Source organism: Hippichthys cyanospilos, chromosome 15, assembly GCF_059441005.1.
Source record: "Hippichthys cyanospilos isolate Australia breed blue-spotted pipefish chromosome 15, RoL_Hcya_1.0, whole genome shotgun sequence".
NCBI classification, from domain to species: Eukaryota; Metazoa; Chordata; class Actinopteri; order Syngnathiformes; family Syngnathidae; genus Hippichthys; species Hippichthys cyanospilos.
Window position 1 is genome coordinate 19,045,381 of NC_142383.1, and position 25,694 is coordinate 19,071,074.

A 25,694-nucleotide genomic window follows, 5' to 3' on the forward strand; every position below is an offset into this window, starting at 1 on the left:
ACCCGCTATCCTACTAAATCATTCACAGAACAACATTGATGAACTCTGAATAACAAACTAGCTAATACGCTATTGTACAAACTCACTTATCTCAATGTGTGTCTGGATTTGAACTTTCTAGGGCGGCGGTGTCAAACGCGAGGTCCGCGGGCCGATTCTGGACCGCGAGACGACTTTGTAATGTAAAGTGTAATGTAAAATGCTGAATTTTTTCGAATAGTTTTACAAGTACTAATAATGTTTCAGGATTAATGGCGATGGCCGCTTGTATTATTTTGTTGACCGGAGAAGCGGGTGCTGTCCAATGGCCGCTACTTTGACTACGCGCGTCGTTCGTAAGTCGTCGCATTTGCTATCCATCGGCTTTGCCGATTGGATGACGAGTCGTGTGAGCGCAGCGTCTTCGGGACAATGTTTTTTTTTTTATTGAGACCGCAAGACCACATGCGTCCGCAAGACCAAGGGACGCCGGACGGGCGGACGGAAGTCCTGGCGCCGTTCCCCGGGGTAGGTCGAGGCAAAACGGCGGGGCGAGGGGCGGGGACGAGGGCGCGTCCCCCTCAGTCGTCAAAGCCTCCGCCGTCGTCCAGCAGAAGATGCCAGCGTTCGATCTTCCGGTCTTTGTTCTTGAGACATTCGTACCAGTGCTTGAGGCGGTCGCCTCGCGCCTGGACGCCCAGCCGGCAGCCGCCTGCGCCCCAACGCCGTCAGCCCGTTAGCCGGCGGCGGCGGGCGGCCGCGCTACCGCCAGGCTCACCGATGAAGTCGTTGGACTTGCCCATGTCGTGGTCCCACACGGAAATGTCCAGCGTCTTCTTGGCCAGCTCGCCGTGCTCGATTTCATAAGCGAACTCCTGCAAGCGTTCGTGCATTCATACGCTCCATTTACTCACTCGCAAATCTATTCGGGCGCATTTATTCACTCTTTCATCGTCCTTTCCATTGAATCGCATCGCTCACCTCGTGGAACTCGGGATTGAGCGTCTTCTTCTTGACGTGCGTCTTGCGCTTGGCCTTCTTCCCCGCGTCGGGCTTGAGACACCTGCGGCCGGCCGAGACCACGCAAGCGTCGAGGCGACAGGATGAAGACGCGCGCGCGCGCTCGCGCCTGGCGTACACTTTGACGAAAGGGTCGGAGTATCCGTTGGCGTCCATGGCGGCCAGGTGGGCGCATCGGACCACGCCCACAAGCAGACGGCCTCGCGCGCTGTCGTAGCGGAGCGACACCAGGATGCGGCCGCGCTCCTCCGCCTCCTCGCCCTCCTCCGCCTGCGCGCAAACACACGCGCGCGCCTTCCGCGCTCTCTCGTGCTCGCCGTCAATCGCGCGTTTCTTACGTCGTCCTCGTAGAGCGCCATTCCTCGGGATTGCCCGCCGACCGCTTTTCTCACCTCGCGGAAGAAAGGAAAGAAAGACACAGCGGAGTGGAACAAACTACGCGCAGTACAGAGTTTAAAAAAGAAACACCGCCATCTGCCGGCTGTCGTTGGGAACTGCGCCTTGGCGGTCAAAACCCACGACCGCGTTCTTAACAGCCGGTAGGGTGGCGTCAAAGAAAGGAAGTTGGTCGAAACCGGATGCCAGCAGATGCTACTATTCGCCTCGATGAAACTCCTCACGTCACGTCGACACAGTCCCGAATCGATCTTACCGGAAGGACCCTCTCCAAGCAAACGTTAAATTTCTTCTCCTGGTCGAACTTGAGCCTCTTGAGCGCCACTCGCGTCTCCCCGATGAAATCGTTGCGTCCGAACTTGTCCTCGTCGTTCACCGACAGCCTGAAGGTGAGACGGGGACGCCGTCGACGCGGATCATTCATTCATCCCGCGAGCGAGGAAAGGAAAGGCGGGCGTACCGTAAAGTTTTTCGGGACATCTCCTCCTGGGTGATGCCGTGATAGACCAGCGTCTCGTTCCACGCGGGATTCAGGGTGTTCTTCAAAGTCTTGGTGCGAAGCTTGTTGGACTGCAACGCCGAGGCACAGACACAAGCGGGACCCACAATCGATCTCTAGCCAGCTAGCTAGCTAGCTAGCTAGCGGCTACATGTCTGTTTAGCTAGCTAACTTGCTACACGTCCGTCTGTCTGCCTGAATCAGCGTCATCCGCTGGTTCCCGGTGCCCCACCAGCACTTGTATGTAGGCTCCTCATCGGATCTCCGCAAGCTAGGCTAGGGTTGCTACGGCGACGGGGCGGGCGGGTACCTTACTGGCGCCCGGAAGCAGGTGCAGCTTGACGTAAGGGTCCGACAGCCCGTTGGAGTCCATCGGCTTTAAGCCCTGACGCCGGTTCAAACGCGCAGCAATCAGAAAGAACGTCTTCAAGTCATTAAAAGTCCTTTGGCTTTTCTTTTTGATCATGTGGGTTTAGACGTAAGTCCCTAGTCTTCCCTCCTCGTGCGTTGTTTAGTAAATGTTCTCGGCGTGAAATTTCAAAGTGATTACTTCTAATTAGGAATCTGCACAAGAGGAAAATGGACAAAATCTCCCCGTGGATGCTTTACGGAAGAATTTGGCGCATAACGTGAAATCTGCCATCCGTCCGTTCTCCTCGCAAACAATAACAATCTAAAGCCTTTTGTCTTCCTTCCTTGTGCGTTGTTTATTAATTGTTCGGGATGATATTTTCCTTGGATGTTTCAATAAAATTGAGAAAAGGAAAAAGGTGTGCGCACCTTGGCCTTGATGACGCGACAGCGCAGCTGGTGGCGCTCGGGCTCGTAGAGCAGACTGAACTCCAAGCATCCCAGCGTGGCTTGGCGTCACAAAAAAAGCGACGTGAGACCGGCAGGACGCCCAAAGCGGAGCCGCAAACGGCGCTCTCACTTGCGTCGTCCGAGTCCGAGTCCGAGTCCGAGTCCGGGTCCGGGTTCAAGCCGGCGTCGTCTCGCTCCTTGGTTGCGCTCGAGGCCGGTGCTCCCTTTTCCTCCGTCGACGGGTGACGCGGCGCTTCAACAAAACAACACACTCAAATGAATCATATTTTCAAACATCGGGAGTAACGTTTTGCAAACGAGTCCGGAAAAGACCAATATCGCAACAAGTTGCTTCATGTTCAATTTCATTTGCTCTTAATTCGAAAAGAAAACCTAACTGTTCCCGTCATGACATGAAATTAGATGTGCTGACATAATATTTTGCAAATATTATGAAATGGGATTTTGCGACACAATATTTTTACAACATAGGAACAAGTAGCTTCATGTTCAAAATAATTTACTCTTAATTTGTAAAGAAAACCAAGCTGTTTCCATCATGACATCAAATGAGACGAGCTAACTTGTAATTTCGTCACGAAAATACAATCAAGCATCAGTTTTTCTTCACGTTCCAGTTCGTTTGCTCTTAATTCGAAAATAACCAGTTCCTGAAATTACCGTGATAGCGTTTGAGCTACCGAGTACTGCTGCTTCCTACCATGCTGATGAGGCGGCGGCGGCGGAACTTCCGCGGTTCCGTCGGCGGCATCCGGGCCGGCGGCATCCGGGCCGGCGGCATCCGGGCCGGCGGCATCCGGGCCGGCGGCATCCGGGCCGGCGGCTGGCGTCGGGGATAGCGGCATCGGGTCCGGAAGGGCGGCGGGGGCTCGTCCCTGAAAGAACCAGGCTCCGGAACGCTTTTGCACCTGCGAGGCGGGGCGAGCGCAAGACCCGTTGAGCCGGACGGAGGTCAGGGGGCGACGGGCGGGCGGCGCCGGCTCACTTCTTGCCGTTGTTTGCAGATGGAACACAAGCGGGCCGGCGCCCAGCCGCTTTGCGCCGCGCACTCGCTGCACACTTGCTGCCACGCGCAACGACGGACACAGACACACAATATGACAAGTTATTTGAAAGAATTACAGGAAAAAAAAACGTGACGCTATTAGCATTTAGTCAATAGAAAATGGTCAATAAAGGTTTCAAAGGGAGATGGATTTTGCCATGTCGCCGTACCTTCCCGCAGCGGGCGCAAGGGGCGGGCGCGCCACCGCCGCCCGCCCCCAGAGCGGCGCCGCAGAGCAGGCAGGCCGAGAGGCCGTCTCCGCGCGCCGTCCTCTGAGCGTCCTCCAGACGGGCCCGCAGGACGCTGTGTCGCGCGCACGCGACACACACAAAGCAGTGACATCATCGCGCCCGTTAAGAAATTACGTGACGGACGGACGGATGAAAGGACGGTGACGATGGACGCACGAAAGCATGATTGACACATGCGTATGAATACATGACAGTGAAACAATGATAGATGGACGAAAGCATGACATAAATGGATGAATAAATGCATGATGGATGAAGAAATACCTTGGTGATGGATCGATGGATGAATGAACGAAGACACATGAATGCACGACGGGTGAAAGCATACTTTGATGACGGATAAATGAATGAATGAAGCTAAATGAATGCATGATGGATATTGCTTGATGATTAGCTTGCACGATGATGGGATGAATGGATGAATGAATGACGATGGACAAATGCGCGATGGATATATTCATGATGAGTGATGTATGAATGAACAAATGAATGAATGAGTGGCTGTTAGACAGATGACAAATGAATGCATGATGGATAGATTGCGTGACGATGGAGTGAATGGATGAAGAATGATGGACAAATGAATGACGGATGGATGAATACATAAATACAAGACGGAGTAATTGATGACGGATGGATGGATGAATGCGCGATACAGACGATGGCGCATGATGATGGATGGATGAATGAATGACGACGAGGATCTGACTGTATGCGTTGCTGCTCCGCGGCGTCCATCTTGGCGGCGCGGGCCAGCACATCGTTGATGATCCGCTTCTCCTCGTCGGTCAGCTGGTCGTCGGCGGCGCGGAGGGGAGGGGCGGGGCCGCACCTGCTCGTCATCCTGTCCCGCCTTCAAAGCAAAGTTCACATGCCCTCAAACGTCCGGGCGCGACCTACGCAAGTCATGACATTGGAGATTCTAGACTTTTCTGGCGTGCTTCCCGCTCGCCCTCGCCGTGGCTATTTTCAGGCCCTCCTTAAATACTTTCCCGCCGTTAGGACGTGAACTACGTCTTTGGGATGAAATGAGTTTGGGCGAGGGGGTCGCGGCGTTGGGCGCCATCGCGACCGTCGTCATCGCCTTCGGGGTCGCCTCCGTGAAACCGTTCGGCTCCCGGCTCGCTTGACGTTTCGCTGACCTTCATCCTTTTCCCGCCTCCTCCAGTCGCTAAATGTCAGGGCGCGCCCCTGTGCGCAACTTCCACCGACACGTGTGTGTGAGGTGGCGAAAGATGTCAGCCGCTCTCGCGCGCGCGCGCACCCGCATGCATGCGCGTGTTTCACTTTTGCGGGACTCAAAAGGATTAGAGTACTGTATTTCTTGCACTACCAACCCAACAGCCTATTTTAAAAAGTTTTGAAAAGAACCTTTTTACCATAGGTGCTTGAGGGCCGCCTTCCTGCATGTGTTCCGGTTTTCCCCTCCCCAACACACCTGATTCAAATGAACGAATGAATCGAAATAGCTTATGGGCAAACTCTGCAGGGCCTCGAAAATGAGCCTAATCATTTGAATCCGTCGTGTTTGACAGAGAACTGGCGCTCCACACCTGCGATATGTAGCATATCAAAATGTCAACATTTTTCTTGCCATAAATACATTCATAACTGAAACGCGGAGGAAAAAATTGAACCTACACGGCCATGAACTTATTTCATCTTTTCGTCGGCCCCAAATGGAATACTTGCGCTTTACACGTTGCTCGGTGGACGCCAAATGCAGTATACGGTATTTGCGCGCTACCACAAAGTCATGCGGAACGTCCTACGCGGACACACGTCCCCCCAAAGACGCGTGGTCGTTACGTCCTGATTTACGTCCTCATCCTCACTCGGCGGTCATCGCGACCTCATACGTGTACATTATTACCATGTGTCACTTTGCTAACGCCCCCCCCCCCCCCCGATACATTAAGGGCCACGTCTTTTAACGGACGTGGTCCCGCACAGCCGTTTGACCCGCGCCGTCCGGCGTCTTCGCTCAAGCCACGTCATTTTGCATTAGCGTTCGACTTTGCTCGCCCGCCGGCTTCTCCGCTCGCCCGCCGTTCTCGTTTTACACCCGGCGTTCTCAGTATAATAGCCGTCATCGAAAAGCGGCGTGAGCGATTCAATCCTGTCCTTATCGTGTGACTTTCATCCGGCATCTTGACATCGTCACATGACTGACGCTGTGGTCCCGCGTCACCGCTTAAGAAGAATCATCCATTGAGCATCGTCATCGCGATGACCGCCGTCGTCCGGCGCCGCGTCTTAATGCTCGAGGTTTTATTGCCGTGACGACTGGCGTCCGGCATCTTCGCCGCTCGGCATTGTGACTAAACCGCCGTCAGGGCGGGGGTGGGGGGTGGGGGGGGCTTGCTTGAATGCCAAACCGAGTCCAAGCCACGCTCATGGAAGAGCAAGCAAAGATTTGAGCTTGATGGGGCGCTCAAAAAGAGCAAGACGCACCCACGCGCTGAAAGGAGCTTTTCCCGCCATTTCTTCTTGCGTGTTGGCTCGAATTGAAGCCGGCAAGGTTAGCGCAAGCTGCAGCGTGTGTTTGTGGCGAAGGCTCAAGAACTCAAGAACGGGCCCGCAAGGCCCATGGGAAGCGGCGGGCGGGAGGATCGATAACCACAGCGAGGACTAATAATCGATCACGAACACTTTGTTCCTCGTCATCACTCCTCATCCTTGGCTAGCTTGAGTTTAACGCCGTTGCGGTTCTTTTATCGGAAAGTGTTCGCCGGCTTCCTCCTCCTCCGCGCCGCCAAAAGCGTTTAGTCTTTACCGTGCGGCCGCGTCGTCCTCCCCTCCCTCGACCCCGCGGCGCCATCCCCTCCGCGGCCCTCGCTTAAATTTGGCAAACGATCGTCGAGCCGAACCCGCTGCCCCGACGTTGGCTTATGAGGTCGCCGCCGAGCGCGACCTTATATAACGTGAGAAACGGCGCCTAGAGCTGGAAAAACGTACATCGGCGCTATTTATTTTTCTTCCTTAGATATCCTGTGGGCAACAAGCTAGCGTAGCTTAGCATGATTTCATCAAGCTTGCGCTCCGACATCACATCACATTCTTTGCGGCGACAAGGCGGACAAGGCCCACGAAAAGCAACATAGGTACCGCTAGCTTATTATGAATACGTTTTGTGTAAGTTAGCATAGCTTGGCGTAGATCAACGTTTGCACTCAAATAATTCCATGCTGTCAACAGGAACTATAAAAAAACCATGGTTACAAGCTAGCTTTTTGCTTTGTGGGAGCTAAGATAGCATGTTACTTGCTAAGTTTTCATTTTGAATATGCTTGTAGGTGCGAAGATAGCGGTGCTTAGTTAGCATAAAGTTTGCATCTGCTAAGATGACTAATGGGACACATGTCCGTTAATGCAAAGAAATTCATGTCAAAATCAAGTTGAAATATTATGTCCTCAGTGCAGGTACATGAACAAAAACACACTGATTTAGAAAAAAAAGGAAATAAATTAAAAAAAAAAAAATCAACAATATTCCATTCCACCGTAAAATGACATCCAGTTCTCATTTTTGTTTCTGTTCCGGGACTAACAAGAACAAGCAGGAAAACAAACGCACAAAGAACACAGACATCTTAAATTCTTCCCCTTTTCACTGGAAATATGTACGCATCACTTCTCAGTTTCATTTGAAATATTTCTCAGAATATTCTAAATGATTGACCAATTATTTATGACACTAACATATTCAATGTTTCATTATTAAAAGGTCTTATGGCCATACACAATTCAGCATTTGTGATACGTTTTCACAAAATGAGGCTCATGTCTCCAAAAATGTATATTCTAACTCAATACATAGATTCTTTCAAAATGTTTGAATCATATGTATGTGTATTATATTTGTAATAACTACTTTGTTGTTCATTTGAATAACTTTATTCTTTTTGCCACACTGAAATTCATCAATTTAGCAAAAAAAAGGACTGATATTTAAGTATAACATTATATATGTAATATTAAGTTGTTTGTTTTAATAACATCCTTTTTGTCATACTGAAATTCATCAATTTAGCACAAAATGTTTGAATACTTATGTATATTTTCTACATATTAACAGTATCATGTGACATTTAAAATATTAATTAGAACAATATTTTTCATGATTAAAAAGAAGGAATATGACATAAGATTGCATTCATCCACTCACTGGTTTGCCGCAACCTAATCCGATAGTTGATAGTGTCGAATCGAAGCGATGAGGATGAGGATGAGATGAGATGAGAGGAAGAAAAGAGAGCGGCGCTCACCTGTCAAAGCGTCGGCTCCATAGGACGCGAGGGCGGGCGGGCGGGCCGGCCTTCTCCTCTGGCTCCTCCCCCCGGTCCTCCCGGGCTCGCGCCGACTTTGCGTCCTCTCGCATCTCGTCAAGGGGAACCCCGACCGCGGGAGCTCTCGCCGGCTCCGCGTTATTTCCCCGGGATGTCACGGGCGGGGTGTTGGCGCTGTCAACTCGCCCGTCCAATCAAAAGCAAAGGCACAACCTTTACGGATACAGTACATGTATATGAAGTAGCCCTTCTCAAATAGGGGGACGCGTATGAACCCGGGAAACACGCGTCGCTTTTGCAACTCCAAGGCACTGGGTGGTGCTGTGACGCTCTCATTGTCAAAGTCCGTGCAAGTCAACTTTTTATTTTATTTTTATTTTTGCGAAAATCACGTTAACGATTAGTGTGTTTAAAAAAAAAAAAACCCTGCAAACTATTTAATATTGTTTTCTTCAGGTTAAAATGTTGAAGATATTGGTGCTCCTGTGTTAATGTTCCACCTAAATTTACATGTATAATTATCGACAGTTTTAACATTTTTTTTTGGATTGAGTTGATCAAAAATGTTTCTAGTTTAAATCATTTTTTAATTTATTTCAGGCACTTTATTTTTTCCCTGTTCAAGACTAACCTGCAACCTGCACAAAGCCCTAAAAAAAAAAAAATCACGATACCTTTTTTGTTTCCAGCATCAAATGGTTCAGTCGGTCAAAAAAGCCCTGGCCACCATGTAACTCTGCCCCTGCACATAAACTTTGGCTGGAGATTAAACAGAGAAACCTTACAAAAAAAAATAAAACATCATACCTTTCCATTTCTATCCGTTTAAAATAATCTGTAATGAATAAAATACATGTTTATTCATTATTTGTAAAATTATCAAAAAAGTGAGATTAATATATATATATATACACACACACACACACACACACACACACACACACGATATTGTAAAGTGAGCATGAATTTTGAGGCCTGCGCGCTTCGTGCCACTTTTGCAGTCTATTTTAGCGCTCGTTGGGGCGGGGCGCCCGAGGCCGAGCAGCTGCTTGCATTCCGTCAACACAAGACGCGCACAAAGCAAAGAGGACGGGCCGGCCGCCCGCCACGCTATGAGGTCGCCGCGCTCGATCACCCGCGGCCGTCGGCCATCGCGCTCGGCGCACTAAAAGCACTCGGCAGATATGACTTGAGATGAGCGCCTTTCGACAAAAAGGAAAGCGATCCCCAAAATAGGCTTTTCGCTCTTTTGAAAATCCACCACCTGAAACCAACTCTTGAATTTGCAACATCTAAAGACCGCCAAATAAATACAAATCGCAAAACGGCAAAAAAATTAAATTAGCGTTCCGTCAATAAATCAGCCGACGAGGAGGGAGTAGGCGAAAGCGACACACGAGTGACACGCCGGAGATGACTGATGGCTAAATGGCAACTAAATGAGGTGTGCGCGCCGACATGTCAGAAGGAATCACGTCGCATCCGGGCCCTGGGCTTCGCCGCCGCGCCGCCTGCGTCCTTCGGTGGCTCTGACTCAAAAAGCAAAAAGCAAAAATCTCTCTAGGATTGAAGGAGACACATTTAGGACGATGCCAGTGTGGGAAGGTTAGCATTTCAACTGGATTATGGCGGAACAAAACATTCAAACGGTCAACAAGGCAAAATGTCGGGCACCCTAAGAGACCTTTTCACAATGCTAACTGGATTAGCCGCAAAATCCCATTAGCGCTTCACATCTGTTCTCATCGGGAAACGTCAACGGGAAACGCGATCGACCGCTGGGTTTTTTTCCCCCTCCTTCGATCGTCTTCATCAACGTTTGTCCAATTAGGTCTAAAGTGACCTTTTGGGGAAATTGGGGTCACATTTGGATGAAAAGGTTCCCCGAAAATGCCTAAAACGCAAACGCTGCAGTCAACATTTGGACTTGTTTTTGCAAATGGCACAAAAACAGGCAACTGAAATGCATAAGCGATGATTAGCAAACATTCTTCTCAGTACCTGCGTTCTTTTGATTACGTCCAGACATCCCAGACGGTTGAGGCACGCACGCGCCTCTAGGTCACGTGTCCGCGGTTGAACGAGACGCCATCCCTTTTGCGAGGTGATTAAACGTGCGGAATAAGCAGTCAAGTTTGTATGAGACGACTGAAAGAAAAAAGTGCAAAAAGACAAAGCAAGGAAACCACAACATTGTTGTTTATTTTGTCAAAGGCATTTTGAAGCGCTAAGGAAAATAAAGCCTTTGAGATGGAAGGACCTGCCAGCTTCAAAACAACAAAACAAAGTCAAATTTGACCTTTTTTTTGTCCTTTAGTTTGGTCCACTTTCAATTGAAAACAAGAACTCCATAAGACAGCAGTGAAATGAGGCGCGAGCTGGCCATTTATTCTCATAGCGAGGACGTTAACGTGGTTAACTGCTTCTTTTTTTAATATATATACTTATAATAAACACTCTTGTTGGTCGTGTGAGTCAAGAAAGACCGCTATGCATATACATAAACTTTTGTAGATATGTTTTTTTTTTTTTTGGAAGTACATTCTGTTCATGTACAATATACACCTTGAAAAATAGACTTTGTTTTCTCCCACCCCCCTTGGTCAGAGTCACATACGCGTGTTAAGAGAGCGGCGCGGAAGGCACGTCCACGGGTTGACGCGGGAGACGGCGGCGAATGCGGACGGGAGCCCGGCAGCGGCGTGGCCGCGGGGGAAGCGCCGCCGCTTCCCAGGAAATCTCCAGGCCACCTTTGAAATGAGCGGATGAGCGCACGGACGAGAAGCCCCGTAGCGCGCCCGCCCGCCCTCCCTCGCTCGCTCGCTCGCTAGCCTAGCGCAGCGCCGCGCCTTTAAGGCATATCGCTGATATGCAGCTTGAGATCCAGTCCTAAGACACTTTGGCACACCAGATGAACTGATTTCCTCCCAGCGCGAACCCCTGCCTTTGTTTTTCTGAAACAATTCCCACACTACTCGCCAAAAAACTATTGGACCTTTTTTCTGTTCGGCTTTTAGGGACACAAAACAGAGAGAGAAACCTTTCGCCTGCTCGGTTTGCGGTCAAAGCGTTATTTGGGTCATCTAGGTGTCGGGGACGTCTGTTAAAGGGTTTTATTTGGACAAAAGCCGTGCTTCGCCGCCACCTGAAGCCAAGGAACTATGTTGGCCGGTCTCTAGGAAAACAAACTATTGCTTTGAGCGCCACTTGGTGTCAAAAAGCTGTATGGAAATGAATTGGGGAATTTCATATTTCACAATAGGGCTTTGAGGCACGCGGGAACTATGTTAGAGTGCGTCGAGGAGCTTCTTTTGGGCAAAAAGGCGGGGCTTGTTGCCATCGCGGCAGCTACAGGGAATTACTGCAAACCTGATGGACGGCGGCGCGAGCAGTGCAAGCGGTCAACTCGTGCGGTTTGGTCTCACGAGTAACACGTTGCCGTTTTGCTCGCTCTACTTTCGAGGCCCTCAAAGCGCACAGTATTTACTTCATAGGGCGCACTAGCAGACTTAGCCCAAAACCGCGTGACATTTCTGCCCACAACTTTGGCACGCAAACAAGACGGCAACACGTTCCAAGTTTGGCACGACGCGTCCGCCGTTTGAGCCTCGTACCGGTCGTAGCTCGGCACGGTTGCTTGCTAGCAAGCTTTGATTGCGGAGGAGGAAGCCGAATCGTCACCGGGCGGATGTCGTCGCACTGGCGCGCCAAAACGCCCCACTGGTTTGGATACACGTCATTGACAATTTCAAGGACGGGTAAAGGAATGATTTCACCTTGTTGGTCGGGGTACCTCAGTGCTTAGCCTTAACATCTTGTGGAATTATTTCCTTCCGAAATTCTAGTGTCGCAAGTGTGAACAATAGCGTACTTGTTCCTTGGCGGGCTTAGCGTTGGCTTGCGGCTCCAGTTGAGCTGTGTGACGCTACGCCAGGCTAACGGGCAACGATACGGGGCCTCTCGTCACCTTTGGCGACCTCGCGACGGCGACGGTACGCGCAAGGCATTTCCTCATAGAGCACGTAGAAACCAAACGAGAAAGGCAACATACGCCGGCCGCAAAATAAGTCTGGGAGATTGCGCTTTGGGGGAAAAAGTTCACCGTCAGCCTAAAGTGCAGGTGAACCTTTAAACGCATGCGTCCAAATGTTTCAAGACGGTTTGCATCACTCGCTTCTCTCGAACCAGGACCACAAATAAAATGCAAAAATTTCCCTCCAAAGCGCAACAGCCCCAAAATGTTGTGACCGGCGTATAAAACGCACATAGAAGCGACACGTGAGCGGACGCCGACCGCGGCCAATCAGACGCCACGCGAAGAGACATTCGGCGCAGGCGGCGTGAGAGAGAGGACGCGCCCATCGTCTTCAAGGCAGTCGCGGCGCCTTCAACAGTCCCGTCGGCGGCCAACGTCTGACGTTTGGCACGCAATTTCTTTACTGACGCTTACAAACCAGCTCAAATTTTTGCTTTAGTTAAAAAGACAGAAAGAAAGAAAGAAGGAAAGAAAGAAAGAAAGACAATGGGGGCCGGCTTCGAATAAAGACAACCTGGTTGGGTTTGCTAGGCGGGGATTTGGCGCCGCTCGGTGGCCGGCGGGAGCACCGCAGTGGGTAGGACCGGAGGGCCAAAAAAGCTTTCCCCCACTCTCTCTTTCTTTGTTTTGCACTGCGGCAGCGGCGGCGGCGGCGATGTCCTCCCGTTGTCGGCGGCGCGGGGAGGCTGGCAAATAAAACGGTCGGGCGTCGGGGTTCCTGCGGGAGAAAAGGGTCAGCCCCGCGACCCGGCACGAGTTCCGTCACGCGCGCCGGACTCACGAGGGAAGGAGGCGGATCTCATCTGAAGCTTTTCTGCTGCTGCATCAGGCCCACGTTCTCGTACACTCGGGAGTTGTCCTCGCGCAAGCTGACGCGGGAAAGGCGGCGCTTAGCGAGCGGCGAGACGGCGCCGGACAAAGCGCTGCTTACTCTGCGCAGGTGGGCGTGGGCAGCGGCGTGCACGGAGGAAGCGGACTCTGCTCGCCGCTCGTGAGGTCCGACAGCGAATACTTGATGTTGGTGTACTCGCGACCCTTGATCTTACTTTTCTGCAAAACGCGTGAGAAAACGCGACCAAGAAAAAAAATGAAGACCAGATTCATTTTGCTCCGGTTTTGAGATAGTTGCCAAAGCCTCGGTGCGTCTTCTACGCGCAAACGTGAATTTGACCCCCAAATTAAGGGTGAGCCCCGTACGCGGGTGCGTCCTATTTCTGGGGAATGCCGGTATTCTCGAAAGGAAGACACTCTTTTACTTATGGTCTTAAGAGCATGAAAGGAGAAGTGCCGTTAGCAGCAGAAACCCTGAGAAAAATCTCAGGTAGGCCCTGAATTGTGTTCAGGTACCATCACTGTCATCCAACGCGCTGCACCAGCGTACTAATGAAGCCTATGATGACCTACCACTGATAAAGGGGCAGCAGAACGCGGCAAAAGAGAAGGTTTACTCTTGAAGAACTTTGAAAGCAAAATGTCCTCCCATGGCGGAATGAGGCAGCAGAAGAGGAGAAAGCGCACCTGCTCCTCCACGATGCGCCTCTGCAGCGTTTCGATGTAGTGTTGCACGGCCATGTAGATGAAGCGATACTGAGCTTCCGTCTGAACCATTCCCGAGCGCTGGGAGCGGACCATCTGGATGCTCTTGGGAACGTCGATGTCGCAGTCCACGCCTGGGACGCAAAGGTCCGACAAAGGTCGCTCAAAGGTCACTCCGCCGCGCGCGTCTCCCACGCACCTTTTTCTCTGATGACGTCGATGAGGATGTCGATGACGATGAAGGTCCCCGTCCGGCCGATCCCCGCGCTGCGGCGGGGAAGGGAAGCGCTTAGCGGGCGGGCGTCGGCCCGGCGGCGGCAAAGCCGTACCTGCAGTGAACGGCGATGGGCCCGGCGTCCAGGATGCTCTCCTGCTTGAGGTTGACCTCCTCCAGGAAGTCCAGAACGCCGCCGGGATCCGTGGGGACGCCGTGGTCGGGCCAGGCCCTGAAGTGGTACTGCCAAACCGTGCGCTCCGTGTTGCCCTGCGCCAAAAAAAAATAGTAGCTTGAAGAGGTCAAAAGGGAAGAGAGCATAGAAGAAAGAAAGCTACCTGGCCCACTTTGGAGAGTTTGAGTTCTCTGAGGATGTAGTCGTGCGCCGCCGTCTCTCGGACGTTGCGGACGCGCATGGCGCCGTATTCCTTCAGAGCTGACACGTCGGGCCAGTACTTCACACATTTACTCTGCCGACACACAGAGCGGCGCGGCGCGGCCGTTCAGCAACGCAAACAAATAAGAGGACGGGTGTGACTGGAGCGAGGGGCGCCACGCGCGCCTCACCTTTCCCCGCTCCACCTCCTTGGTGGTCATGACGATGACCCGCGAGTTCTCCTGGAAGACCATCCTCCAGAAGTCGCTGATGGTGTTCTGCAGGCAGCCCTGCGTGGCGATGTACGACTTCCTCGGCTTGGCGCTGTTGCACTTGTTGTCCTGCTCGGGCTGGGGGCCGCAAAAGGTCACGAAAGCCTACGGGGGAGCGCCGGCGAGGAGCGACGGCGAGCGGCCGTTTACCGCGCTCGGCGAGACCACGGCGATGATGTTGGCGTTGATGTAGTCGGAGCCCGCCTCGTTGGGGTCCCCGTCGGTCAGGACCACCCGCGTGTGGTCGACTGCGGTGAGAAAAAAAAAAAAAAAAAGTCAGGAGTTGCCGTTAATGAACGTTCCGTTAATCATCACCTTGCTAACTGCTGTCGACTGAAAATGACATTGCAGTTGCCCGCGCCGCATGAGAAAAGAGATGAGCCTTGATTGGTGGTTCGCTGAGCGCAGAGCGACGGCGATGTCACGGATGCATTTTGCTTCATTTGTGATCCACAAACGCAATAATAATCACATAAGTGTGTTTAGACAGGTGGGGGTGCATCAAACCCTCAGCGGGGGTGTTGACTTCCCTTTTAACTACAACCACCAATATGCCCACCACGACAACAGCTACTAATCCTCCCCCCAGACCATGAGCACAACTACTTTTATCTTTTTTTTTTCCTGTTACATCGTTCCCTCGCCACATCGCAGTTCAGTGCTTGTTCAGTGCTATTTTCATTAACGGCCCGAACTTTTTCTATTATTCACGTCGTTATTTTAACTCCGTTTGAGTCAAATATAGCGTAAATTCTATATTACGTATATTACGTAATATTTTAATTAAAAAAAGGGAACAAAAGCAAAGTTCAAGTTGCGGGTATGTTTGGGAACGTAAGCGCGACCGCCGTAGTTCGAATTCTTTAGGCAGCACACTGCCTCGCGCAGGTCTGTGTTGGTACTGCAACGCACACTACATGCCCACTTTTTCTAGTGCGTGCGCTCTGGGTTCCAAAAGGATAAATGTGAAGCACGGTAATTCAGAAACGGCGTCCATCACGCTCACTCACAAGGCAGAATGTTCTTGTATCGGTTCTTGTTTTTGTTCTCCGGTCTCTGGCCCTCCTTGCGGCTGTACAGCAGCTTGCACTCCTGCTGCTGTAAGGTCTGCGGGAAAGCCACGTGCCGAGATGAGCGAGAGGAAAAAAAAAAAACAAAAAAAAAACAAAGAGGCGGCAGCGGCAGCCTTACCTCAAACTCCTCCCAGAAGCCTTGCTTGACTTTGTCCGTGGCCTCCGCCAGCTTGCTCAGCTCCCGTACGCGACTTTCGATTTCAGCCGCGTTGATGCGAGTGGTGTTGAGGGGCTGCGGGAAAGCCGCAAAGGATCTAGACACTCGAGCGGGATTGGTTCCTTCAGGAAGGCCTTTTGTTCTCCCCCCTACAAAGCTACCTGTTTGAGCTGCAGCACCGTGCCGAGGGTCTCCACCATGGGGTTCTTCTTGTAGTGCTCCACCAGGTCTGTGAGCGAGTCAAACTTCTCGCCGCCGCCCACGTCGTACTTCAAGTCGTGCTGGGGAGGGACCAAAGTCAAACCTCGGCCGCGTGCGGCATCCTTCATTTGTTCCCACAGAATAAGCGGCGAGGCGGCGCACCTGGCACCGGATCATGACGTGCGTGACTTTGGGCTTGCTGTCGCTGCCGTCCGTCTTGTCGTCGCCCGTGCGCACCGACAGCACAAAGTCTCCGGGGTGGCTCTGGCTCTCCCGCACCAGGAAGCTGCCGTTCTTGCCCTTCTCCGTCAGAAGCTTCTCGGCCTCGCGGCCCGACAGGTGCCCGTGGAACCATCTGCGGGGACGCGACGCCGACGTTACGCGATTCGCGAGCGGACCGAAGCGTCAAATACAACTTTGTCTTTTCCGGCGCGATACCGATATCGCGCCACGATACCGATGCTCTGATACCGATATGGATCTGAAACAGAGTAACCCGCGTTTTGAAAATGCGCACGCTAGACGCCGCTGGACGGAAGAGCCGGAGCGAGGGGTCTGGAATGGACCGCCTGTATAAGGATGTTGAGATCACCACACTCCATTTTTCCATCAGAAAGCCTCTAGATGATAAGTCATTCGTTTTGCAATTAATCACTCAGATTGACAGTGAAAGTGAAGATTTTTGGTGACGCTCCTCAAAAAGAATTTTTGAGATTAACAGTGGGTACATTTTTACACTTAAGTGACAAAGTAATGACTATCTCAACAAGGAGACGTTTCAGATGCCACCAAACCCAAAAATGTTCGGGTCCAAGTCACCGTTGCGCAGAAAAAAGCTCATTTTCTCCTGGAGTCCAAAACAGTTCACGGAAACGACCTATTTCCAAACAGTCATTATTAAAGAACGGAATAAGGTCGAATCTTTTTCCAGGTGGTGCCGCGATATTTTCTTGACCTGGAAAGATCTGTCAAAACGCTCAAAATGGAACGGCACTCTAGGGGGCGACGCCTGGCACGGAAAGAGTTCAAACGGCCATGCCTCCACCGCCATAACGGCTCCCCGCCAGAAGCTAGGAGTACAATTTGGCCGGCGATCAAAACGTGTGGGACGCCCCGGCGTCGAAGCGGATGGTTGCGTTTGGGCGCTCGCGCGCGGGGCTCACCTCTCCGACGTGGGGTCGGCGCAGTTGAGCGGATACTTGAGCTCGATGACGTCGCCGTTCTTCTCCTTGAGCTGCCCGTGGTGCTCCATGTAGTACTGCACCAGCTCGGCCAGCGTGGCAAACTTCTCGCCGCCGTACAGGTCGTAGTAGTCGCCCGTGTTCTGGATCTTGATGTGGGTGACGGCGCCATTCCGCCTGCGCGGTTAGGGGTGGGAGGACAGCGACGCCGGGAATGGCTTTTTACATGGCGTACACCGCTGACAGGTCCATTTTATAAGTGAAATGCATCCATGCCATTTATACGATTGCTTCCAATGTGCATTTTTGCTACAAACACTTATTTTCTAAGTCAACAATTTGAGCGTTTTCACACAAAGCGTGGCTCTCACACTGCTTCGGTAAATAAAAACAGTGACCCAATGGCAACATGCTGGATGGATTTAGAACGTTAACATGAATCATGTTGTCTTTTTGTGCTGGAACGGCTGCTGAGTCACGGTCAATGTCCCGCACTGTCATCTGAGAAACCAGAGGGAAGGAAAAAAGGAGAAGTTGCAGATGTGGCGTTCAAATGCGACCTGTCGTCAACGTTACCGCTGGATTGCCAGCCACGCGGATGAGCGATTCGGCAGCTCAAATGGTATATTACGGAATATTCTTTGCCTCGCTTAAAGGGGACAAGATGGCTTGGAGCCATCAAGTCCTCCCTCAAAGCCTCCAGATGGTTTCAATGAGAAAAATGGGAGAACATGTTTATTCCTGTCTGAGAAAAGTGTAGTGCCAGGGCTTTTACAGCCTTAAAGCGTGTATAGGCATTGTGAAAAATAAAGCTGGCTACTTTGTGGATTTCGCCTATCGCGGGTTATTATTAAATTGTGACCCCTGCAATAAACGAGCGACCGCTGTATTAGAAAGAAACAAAATCAAAAAGCTGTGTATTTGAACGTTACAATTAATGACAAAAAATGCCACAAAAAAACAACAAATTTAACAAACATGACAAGCCCGATGGACAACGTAATCACACATAAAAAAAAAAAACATTGTAGGAAGCATATTGATGTTGTTCTTTGATGTTGACACAAGAATTCTTATGCAATTAGGCTAATATGTGTCCTAGTTGGTTAACAAACTATTCTTAGCTTTCTCACGCACATTCGGGAGAAAGGCAACCACTCGACTGTTTTGTTTTGGCGCATCTTCTGCTTTCCCAATTACTCCCGAACGTGGGCGCTCCTTAACTCACCGCACTGACAGGGTGAAGTCTCCGGGGTTACTCTTGCTGGGTCTGGCCAAAAAGCTGCCGTCCACGCCGCGGGTCAGCAGCAGGTTCTCCGCCTCCACGCCCGTGATGTTGGGGTGGAACCACCTGGGAAGGGGGGCAAGCAATAGTACGGTGATTTGTTTTGTATCTCTGTATCTTTGTAAGAATGTTGTCATTTATGATAGCATGCCCCAAATGTCTTTGCTTGTTGAACGTGTCACTGCGGATAACAAGCTAGCTAATGTTACTTATCTTCAGGATGTTATTTAGTGCTGCCTTGTATGCGTTTAGCTCATTAGCATGTTTGTTCATGCACGGTATTTTCCTTTCCTATATGTTAAAATATCTAATTAACGTTTTGTATTCGAATGAGGAGCATCTGTAATTCAGTTATAGAATTGATTTGAACAATGTAGCGTGTGTACATTTGTGTTCAGTTTGAGGCGGCAGCCCCAAAAGTATTTTGGAGACTCAAGCAAGCCAATGTTTGTCGTTAACGGTGAGCTCACTTTATATCCGAATCCCACCCCAAGAAAAATCTCACTCCGGGCAGTGGTGATCGAAAGGTCGGGGACTCCCCCGCGTTGGAGGACGGAACCTTCCAAAACATGCATGGCCGCGGCCCTCGAGGACCGAGTTTGGACACCCCCGACCGAGATCCCCCATTGCACGATGACTTCATTAGGCTTCTTTTACGTTGTCATCCGCACAGCTGGGCCATTCTGGCACGACCGCCGTTTTGCATTGCGCCTCGTTGAAGGGCGCTTTTCTTCTTGTGCATAAAGGCGCTTTAGTCGCTCTGTGGTTAATGTTGCCACGCACCACTGACGTCGTGAGCCTCCCTCGGAATCGAGTGCAACGAAAACTGAAGCAAAAAGGGGGGGCCTTACAGCGTGGGGTATTTACAACGGGGGTAAAAGGTGAAGTCACCGGTGTAGGCTAACGGTGAGCTAACCGCTGCCCCGCACCCCCCTCACACAAAAGTCGGGGACACTCCGAGGTTGTTCGCCGACGCGAAAAAGTTCTCGCCGGAGTTTAAAGTTCGACTGCCGAGCAAACGACGCGGTTTTCCAGGGAAGCGTTTACCTCCGAGACGTCATTTTTTTCACTCCTCACTTCCTTCCCCGCTTGGCAGCTAGCAGTGGCGTTCCAGCGGCTAGGCGGCGAACCTTCGCGAGCGTTTAGCTCACCGTTCACCATCAAATGACGTTCATCGGCTCGTAACCGGCCGATACGCGTGCCGGAAGCGCGGCATCGACGAAAGAAAAAAAGGATGGAAGAGCCAGTACTGCGTAAAAAGTATCGGTAGGCCTGTCCCGGAGACTTCCGAACAAGTCGATTGTTGAACGTCACCAAACCTGCGACAAAGCGAAAGGGTACGTTGGAATGTACACCTCGCGCGGCCGCTCCACTCTATTGCACCGCCCCCCCCGCGGCCCCTCCGCGTTGAGGCAAGCTAACGGGGCAACGGGAAGAGCAAATGGAAGGCACTTCCCGAGTTCCCCCTGTACGCATGCGCCGAAAACTGTTTTCCAAGCGGGTCGCGAATGCGCGTCATGTGGACGACGCGCATAACCTCACTCGGTCCGTTAGGACTCGTTCGAAAGAAAACACTTCAAACGGCCGCTTCTCGGTGCACGGCTCAACTCATCCGAGCAACGAGATTCGCAATGCGACAGTCTTCTCCCATTTAGCGGCAAAACTTGGTCGTGTTTTGTGTTCGTGTTGTTAATGACAAGTGTCACTGATGTTCACTGATGTAGCGAGAATAGAAACCGGACGGATAACAATCGCTATCAAAATAAAACGTGCTGCAATCAATTACTTGCACGTTTAGCTCAAGATCGCTCTCGACTCAAATGATGAGTGTGTAATTACTTCACAAAGTTTAATCTTTTTTTTGATAAATGGTGGTTTTGTTCAACTTATGTTATTTTCATTGTAATTGATTTATGATATACCTACTCATATTTTGTCATAAGTTGTCAGAGTTCAGGGACCCGAGTTCCGAGTCCTCGCTCTAGCCCTTCTGCGTGGTGTTTGCAAGTTCTCCCCAAGCCTGCGCGGGTTCTCTCGTCTCTTGGAAAAAGCTCCAAAAAAGTTTGAGAACTCCTGCAGTAGAAGTACCCGTGGCTCCAGGCGAACCAGGGCAGGGTTTAGACTCTCTGGATTCCCCGTATCGGCGCCTCCGTTCATCAAAGCGTGCACGTTCAGCATCAACAAACGCGCTGTCTCTCGCGTTAATAAAGCAATGCGAGCAATCGAACGCTCGTGAACTAAACTTTTACATTTTTCTTTGATAACCCCATAAGAATATAGTTACCGACTGTTTTATCGTGACGCACAATAAAACACGGATGAAAAGGGACTATTCAAAAGGCGACGACTACTGTCCTTCGTAAACGTCGCAACGGTGGCCCGCGAGCGTTCGCCTATCGCGTTTTGTTCCGCGTGACCCTCGCCGCTCGCCGTTTAAGCCGTACGTGGCAATCGCACGGCCGCCGCAGTTTGCCACTTTGAGCTTCTCCCCTACCGGCCGCACCAAAGTGCACCCCAGCAGGAGACGTTAGCCGCAGACAGGGTTTACCCGCAATCGTTTGTTTTGACTTTTGTCGCTCTCCTCTAAAGTCCGCCAACGATGTTTACCACGTCGGAGCTGCTCGTCCTGCTGGCCTTCCTGTCCGCCACGGCGTCCGGCTACTTCGTTAGCATCGACGCCCAAGCCGACGAGTGCTTCTTTGAGCGAGTCAACTCCGGCACCAAGATGGGGCTCATGTTCGAGGTGGCCGAGGGAGGCTTCTTGGATATCGACGTGGAGGTGAGGCGAGCCGGCCGGGATAAACTTCGTCCACGTAGCGACGCTCCGATTGCGGCGGAGGAGGCGCGGGCCCGGAGCCCCCGTCCCGCCGGCCGCGTTAGCGTTAGCGTTAGCGTTAGCGGCGGCGCGGCTAACTCGCGTCGTTCACGTCAAAGTCGCTTTTCCATTTCTCCCCGCGAAGTCGGCATCTACGTACATTTTTTTTCCAAGCGAAATCTAGTTTCGCAGAGAAATACATTAGACGAGTGAGTGCGCGCTTACGTTTTGTTGTGCCTGCCATCATTTAGCTTAGTTACAGAAACTTAATTTTCTGCAAATCAAAGCCGTCAAGGTGTGCATTTTAAAGTAGTACGAGTGAGTGTTTGTTTTTGTATGTTTTTTAGACTAAAATATGGATGTTTTTCCGTTGATGGGAAATCCGATGCTTCCATATGTTTCTCAGCTATACGTACTGAAGGTGCACCTGTCCTTAATGTTTAATACAAGAATAGTAACGCTCGGATTCCTCCAAACTTTGTGATTAAAATACTTGAAATGTAAAATGTTAGTTATTAAAGACGCCGATTTGGGTTTCGGGACTTTTAAGAATGTGAAGTTGCTCATTTCAATTATTTGAACTACCAACTAGCAAAATAATTTCACATGTCAAAACATTACTGAGTGTTCTAAAGAACATAAATATCTCTGAATACATTTAAAACTTAAAAAGAGCGCCGTCTGGTCAATCCACGCAAATGCATCGATATCGGACCTCTGTTTAACAAAGACATCATTGTAATTTGCACGGTATTTTTTTTACACCTGTAGTGCAAGGACGCTGTCAACACTTCTCAACCTGTAATTACCTCTTTCCAATTTTCCATTTGTTGACACCTATGACTCGATGATTCATCGCGACGTGGATGAATAGCAAATGACTCTTGAACTTTCTTACAAGACTTACAAGTGAGCAGCTGTGAAAATTGCCGGGGCTTTCTTTCACCACTCGGCATCCTAACCTCAGAAAGATTGATTTTCTGGAAGGGCGCGAAATTATGTGTTGAGGTGCGATTTTTAGTCAGTAGTTGTACTTTCAAAAGTCGACGTGTAGCCGATAGCTAAAATCTGCATGTGGTCGACACCTTTTCAAAACCGAGTTTGGAATTAGATGGAAAAGTCACACGGTAACACAGCTAGAAGAGGGGGACGTCAGTTGGCAGGTCGTGTTTGTTGAAGTGTTTATGGCGTTATTTTCAATAAAAGAAGCGGCCAGACCGAACCGACGTCTGAGTCCATCTTTGTTCACACACACCGATAGAACGTTTGAGTTTTTTCTTCTTTTTTTTTTTTTTGTTAGATAACCGGTCCAGATGGGAAGCAAATCTACAAGGGGGACCGGGAGTCGAGCGGCAAGTACTCTGTGGCGGCGCACATGGACGGCAGCTACAAGTTCTGTTTCAGCAACAAAATGTCCACCATGACGCCCAAGATCGTCATGTTCACCATCGACATTGGCGAGGCGCCCAAAGGCCACGACATGGAGACGGAAGGTGCCCCCCCCCCGACCCCCGACCCCCCATTCCCATGCTGCTCTTTTTCTCTCACTCTTCCTCTTTGAGTTTGTTTTGATTGACCGTCTTCTTGGCGCTCTTTCCCTCCTTCCCTCTAGGTGGCGGCACCTGGGATGGTAGGCTGATAGAATGTGGACTTTTTGTCATCGCTAACTCGGTCGTTCCCAACCATTTTCGTGCCAAAGTCACACGCGTTCACTTAATTGGTCAACTACTCAGTTATAAATGTAATAAGATCATGTTTTTTATGAAATATGACCAAAATAAAGTTGCAATCGAAACGTTGGAATTGAATGAGAATAAAGTCACATTGAGGAAAATTTAGAACTGTACAAGGGGAAAAAACAAAACACTAGTTGCACCATTAAAGATTTAATGTCAAGAAAATCCAGGAAACAATTGTGTGAATATAATACTAAAGCTATTTTATTGGGGGGTAGTTCTACAACAAATATTGGAACATTATTATATAAAGGATTTTTTAGGAAATTAATACCTAGTTTTAATGGCAAGAAAACCCAGGAATCATTCAATCGTTTTGTGCATGCGCTGATACTGAAGTGATTATATACTTTTATTAGTCGATGACTCAAAAACAGGGCTTTAGATTGAATTTGAAAATTTGAATTTGAAATTGGGAGGTAGTCCCGGTTTTTGTGACGTTTTTGGCCCAATCAAGGTTGGGAAGTGCCGTTCTAACCACGGTTGCCGTTTGTAGTTGGACGCCACTAATAGTGGACATTGCTGCGTGTGAGGAATTGAAGTGGTTTGACTCATTGCACTGTGAAAGCACTGCTCGGGGAAAAAAAGAAAAAATCACTCATCCCGGTCTGGAAGCTCCGATTGGTGCTTTGGGTTCCAGAACTTTGTCGCTCGTCCTGTTTCTGGGCGCCTGCGGACGAAAGCGCCGTCGTGCACGTGGAAGGCGCCGTCGCCTTGAAGAGCCGCGCCGTGACCGTATATATTTCTTTTCCGGTGGCAGCGCACCAAAACAAGCTGGAGGAGATGATCAACGAGCTGGCCGTGGCCATGACGGCGGTCAAGCACGAGCAGGAATACATGGAGGTCCGCGAGAGGATACACAGAGCCAGTGAGTGGGCGCAAGACGCGGGCCACCTGTTCACCGCTATTTTCGTAACACCTCAAATTAGACGTGTCCACAAAAAGCCAACATTTTGGGAAGAGATCTCCAAAAAATGCGCAATTGACCATTTTTGGATGTCCGTTCCGCCGACTCCCTACATGTAGTGCTTAAATAGCCGCTGCATCTCACGTTTCGAACCATTTTATGACACGGAATTAGAGTCATCCCTGACTACTTTGCGCCTCGCCTTTCGCGCCCTCAGGAAAACTGGATTTCACACTTGCCTGCAAAACCAAAACACATCAGTTACTGGACAAACATTTGCGCACATCTCAAAAAACATGCACGACCATGCTGATGCTCATTTTTTTAGCCTGTCTGTTGTGTTTTATGTGTTGCGTTAGCATAAAGTGAAATAATCCTCTTCCCTAACTGGGGAGTGGCAAGAGACAGCTTATGGCTTTTTATCTTCAAGAAACGTCAGTGGCTAGCAAATCGGAATCAAAAGGCAGCACCTGGGAGCCGGGGTGGAAAAAAAAAAAAAGTCACTTTCTCTTTCTCCCTTTTTCCCGTCCAGTCAACGACAACACGAACAGCCGAGTGGTGCTGTGGTCTTTCTTCGAGGCCCTGGTCCTGGTGGCCATGACGCTGGGACAGATTTACTACCTGAAGAGGTTTTTCGAAGTCCGGCGGGTGGTGTAGCGGCCTAAATGGTCGTCCTCCTGGAGACAATTCTTTACACTCTGCAAAGCAGACTGGCTGTTTTCACCACTTCCAATTCGTTAGGTTGTACAAAACGGACTCAAGGTTACGTAAGGTGGTTTGGCTTTAGTTTTCTTTTGTCTTTAACAGTTTTCTTTAACCCCCCCCCATTATTTTGCCAGTACTGTTTTGTCACAACCGAGCATTTGAAATCAGACGGAAGGTAAGTTTTGCGCTCATCGCCGGCATCCTCAAAGGGGTTACCAAAGGTCAAACGGTTCCATATGAATTGGCAAATTTTCTAGCAAGTAGTTGAGTCTGGGGGGGGGGGGGATAATGTTGGGGGGGGTGTCCTGATCTACTGACTGCTGTGTGCTTTTTGTGGCTGCTTACTATGTTGGGGGGGGGCGGATTTTAAATTATGCGATTGTACAAGAGTTTGGACTTGTTTTGGAGCACTTTGACTGTGACACAATGTTTGGAAGTCACCTTTGTTGTGCTCTCTTCAACATCTTTTGTTTTCCTTATTGCTTTTCTTTTGACTCTTGCTAAACGTCCAAAGCCGCCGTGGGTCTCCTCACTTTGGCGGCTGCGTCCGGTGCGTCACATCTCAACTGGAAGTGCTCCCAAGTTTTTGTATTCCCCCAAAAAATAAACAACCAGTCTTTGGTGTTTGCTCAGGCAGGAAAACTGCACTCAGTCTCCCCTTTTCAGACTTCGACACTGACGCATCCATCTGTACAAATGTAGAATGGTTGTTAAATACAAGCCCGGGGTTTCATAATAAAGAAATTCGAAACCATGACTGGCTGCAAATGTTTATTACTGCAAGGAAAAGAATCTCAAATCTTGGTTGTTTAACGATGCGCAGAAGACAAAACCAAATATGAAATAAAATGTAAATGAACACTATCACAAAAGTACCGATTTTCTTTTGGTGAGCCATG

The 25,694-nt window shown here is 50.1% G+C and overlaps 3 protein-coding genes across 9 annotated transcripts; 1 reads left to right on the top strand and 2 right to left on the bottom strand.

Annotated features, from left to right (window-relative positions):
* Positions 1-308: 308 nt before the first annotated feature.
* rph3aa (rabphilin 3A homolog (mouse), a) lies at positions 309-10,391 on the bottom strand. Of its 6 annotated transcripts, none has more exons than XM_088435517.1 (15): positions 10,303-10,391; positions 8,281-9,834; positions 4,722-4,865; positions 3,932-4,064; positions 3,702-3,779; positions 3,417-3,624; positions 2,826-2,948; positions 2,675-2,754; positions 2,205-2,279; positions 1,856-1,965; positions 1,652-1,778; positions 1,118-1,391; positions 961-1,042; positions 758-854; positions 309-691 (listed from the first exon to the last, which is right to left on the bottom strand). In XM_088435517.1, the coding sequence occupies exons 2-15, from the start codon at positions 8,391-8,393 to the stop codon at positions 353-355; spliced, it is 1,983 nt and encodes a 660-aa protein (XP_088291643.1). In that variant the 5' UTR covers positions 8,394-9,834; positions 10,303-10,391; the 3' UTR covers positions 309-352. The 6 variants fall into 6 exon arrangements, with proteins under 6 accessions (XP_088291643.1, XP_088291644.1, XP_088291646.1 ...); XM_088435522.1 differs by having other exon boundaries at positions 403-691; positions 779-854; positions 1,118-1,269; positions 1,338-1,391; positions 8,281-10,374; XM_088435521.1 differs by having other exon boundaries at positions 403-691; positions 1,118-1,269; positions 1,338-1,391; positions 8,281-10,374.
* A 91-nt stretch (positions 10,392-10,482) lies between these two features.
* ptpn11a (protein tyrosine phosphatase non-receptor type 11a) lies at positions 10,483-20,057 on the bottom strand. Its single transcript, XM_088435523.1, has 16 exons — positions 19,680-20,057; positions 18,576-18,698; positions 17,330-17,524; positions 16,329-16,521; positions 16,127-16,246; positions 15,927-16,040; positions 15,746-15,842; positions 14,886-14,983; positions 14,655-14,813; positions 14,426-14,557; positions 14,203-14,357; positions 14,073-14,140; positions 13,856-14,007; positions 13,269-13,387; positions 13,119-13,206; positions 10,483-13,055 (listed from the first exon to the last, which is right to left on the bottom strand). The coding sequence occupies exons 1-15, from the start codon at positions 19,691-19,693 to the stop codon at positions 13,137-13,139; spliced, it is 1,809 nt and encodes a 602-aa protein (XP_088291649.1). The 5' UTR covers positions 19,694-20,057; the 3' UTR covers positions 10,483-13,055; positions 13,119-13,136.
* A 919-nt stretch (positions 20,058-20,976) lies between these two features.
* tmed2 (transmembrane p24 trafficking protein 2) lies at positions 20,977-25,549 on the top strand. Of its 2 annotated transcripts, XM_088435524.1 has the most exons (5): positions 20,977-21,411; positions 22,748-22,940; positions 23,060-23,077; positions 23,944-24,051; positions 24,623-25,549. In XM_088435524.1, the coding sequence occupies exons 1-5, from the start codon at positions 21,232-21,234 to the stop codon at positions 24,745-24,747; spliced, it is 624 nt and encodes a 207-aa protein (XP_088291650.1). In that variant the 5' UTR covers positions 20,977-21,231; the 3' UTR covers positions 24,748-25,549. The 2 variants fall into 2 exon arrangements, with proteins under 2 accessions (XP_088291650.1, XP_088291651.1); XM_088435525.1 differs by lacking the exon at positions 23,060-23,077 and having other exon boundaries at positions 21,036-21,411.
* The last annotated feature ends 145 nt before the right edge of the window (positions 25,550-25,694 follow it).

What these genes read in the sequence shown, in the direction of transcription:
- rph3aa (XM_088435517.1), bottom strand. Translation starts at nt 8,393, where the DNA reads ATGCGAGAGGACGCAAAGTCGGCGCGAGCCCGGGAGGACCGGGGGGAG. An exon ending in TCTGCAAACAACGGCAAGAA is followed by an intron (nt 3,625 to 3,701) that starts GTGAGCCGGCGC and finishes CCCGCCTCGCAG; the next exon opens with GTGCAAAAGCGTTCCGGAGC. An exon ending in ATGTCCCGAAAAACTTTACG is followed by an intron (nt 1,779 to 1,855) that starts GTACGCCCGCCT and finishes TCTCACCTTCAG; the next exon opens with GCTGTCGGTGAACGACGAGG.
- ptpn11a (XM_088435523.1), bottom strand. An exon ending in AGGAGGTGGAGCGGGGAAAG is followed by an intron (nt 14,558 to 14,654) that starts GTGAGGCGCGCG and finishes GTGTGTCGGCAG; the next exon opens with AGTAAATGTGTGAAGTACTG. An exon ending in GGCGCATCGTGGAGGAGCAG is followed by an intron (nt 13,388 to 13,855) that starts GTGCGCTTTCTC and finishes CGCGTTTTGCAG; the next exon opens with AAAAGTAAGATCAAGGGTCG.
- tmed2 (XM_088435524.1), top strand. Translation starts at nt 21,232, where the DNA reads ATGTTTACCACGTCGGAGCTGCTCGTCCTGCTGGCCTTCCTGTCCGCC. An exon ending in TCTTGGATATCGACGTGGAG is followed by an intron (nt 21,412 to 22,747) that starts GTGAGGCGAGCC and finishes TTTTTTTGTTAG; the next exon opens with ATAACCGGTCCAGATGGGAA. An exon ending in CGAGAGGATACACAGAGCCA is followed by an intron (nt 24,052 to 24,622) that starts GTGAGTGGGCGC and finishes TTTCCCGTCCAG; the next exon opens with TCAACGACAACACGAACAGC.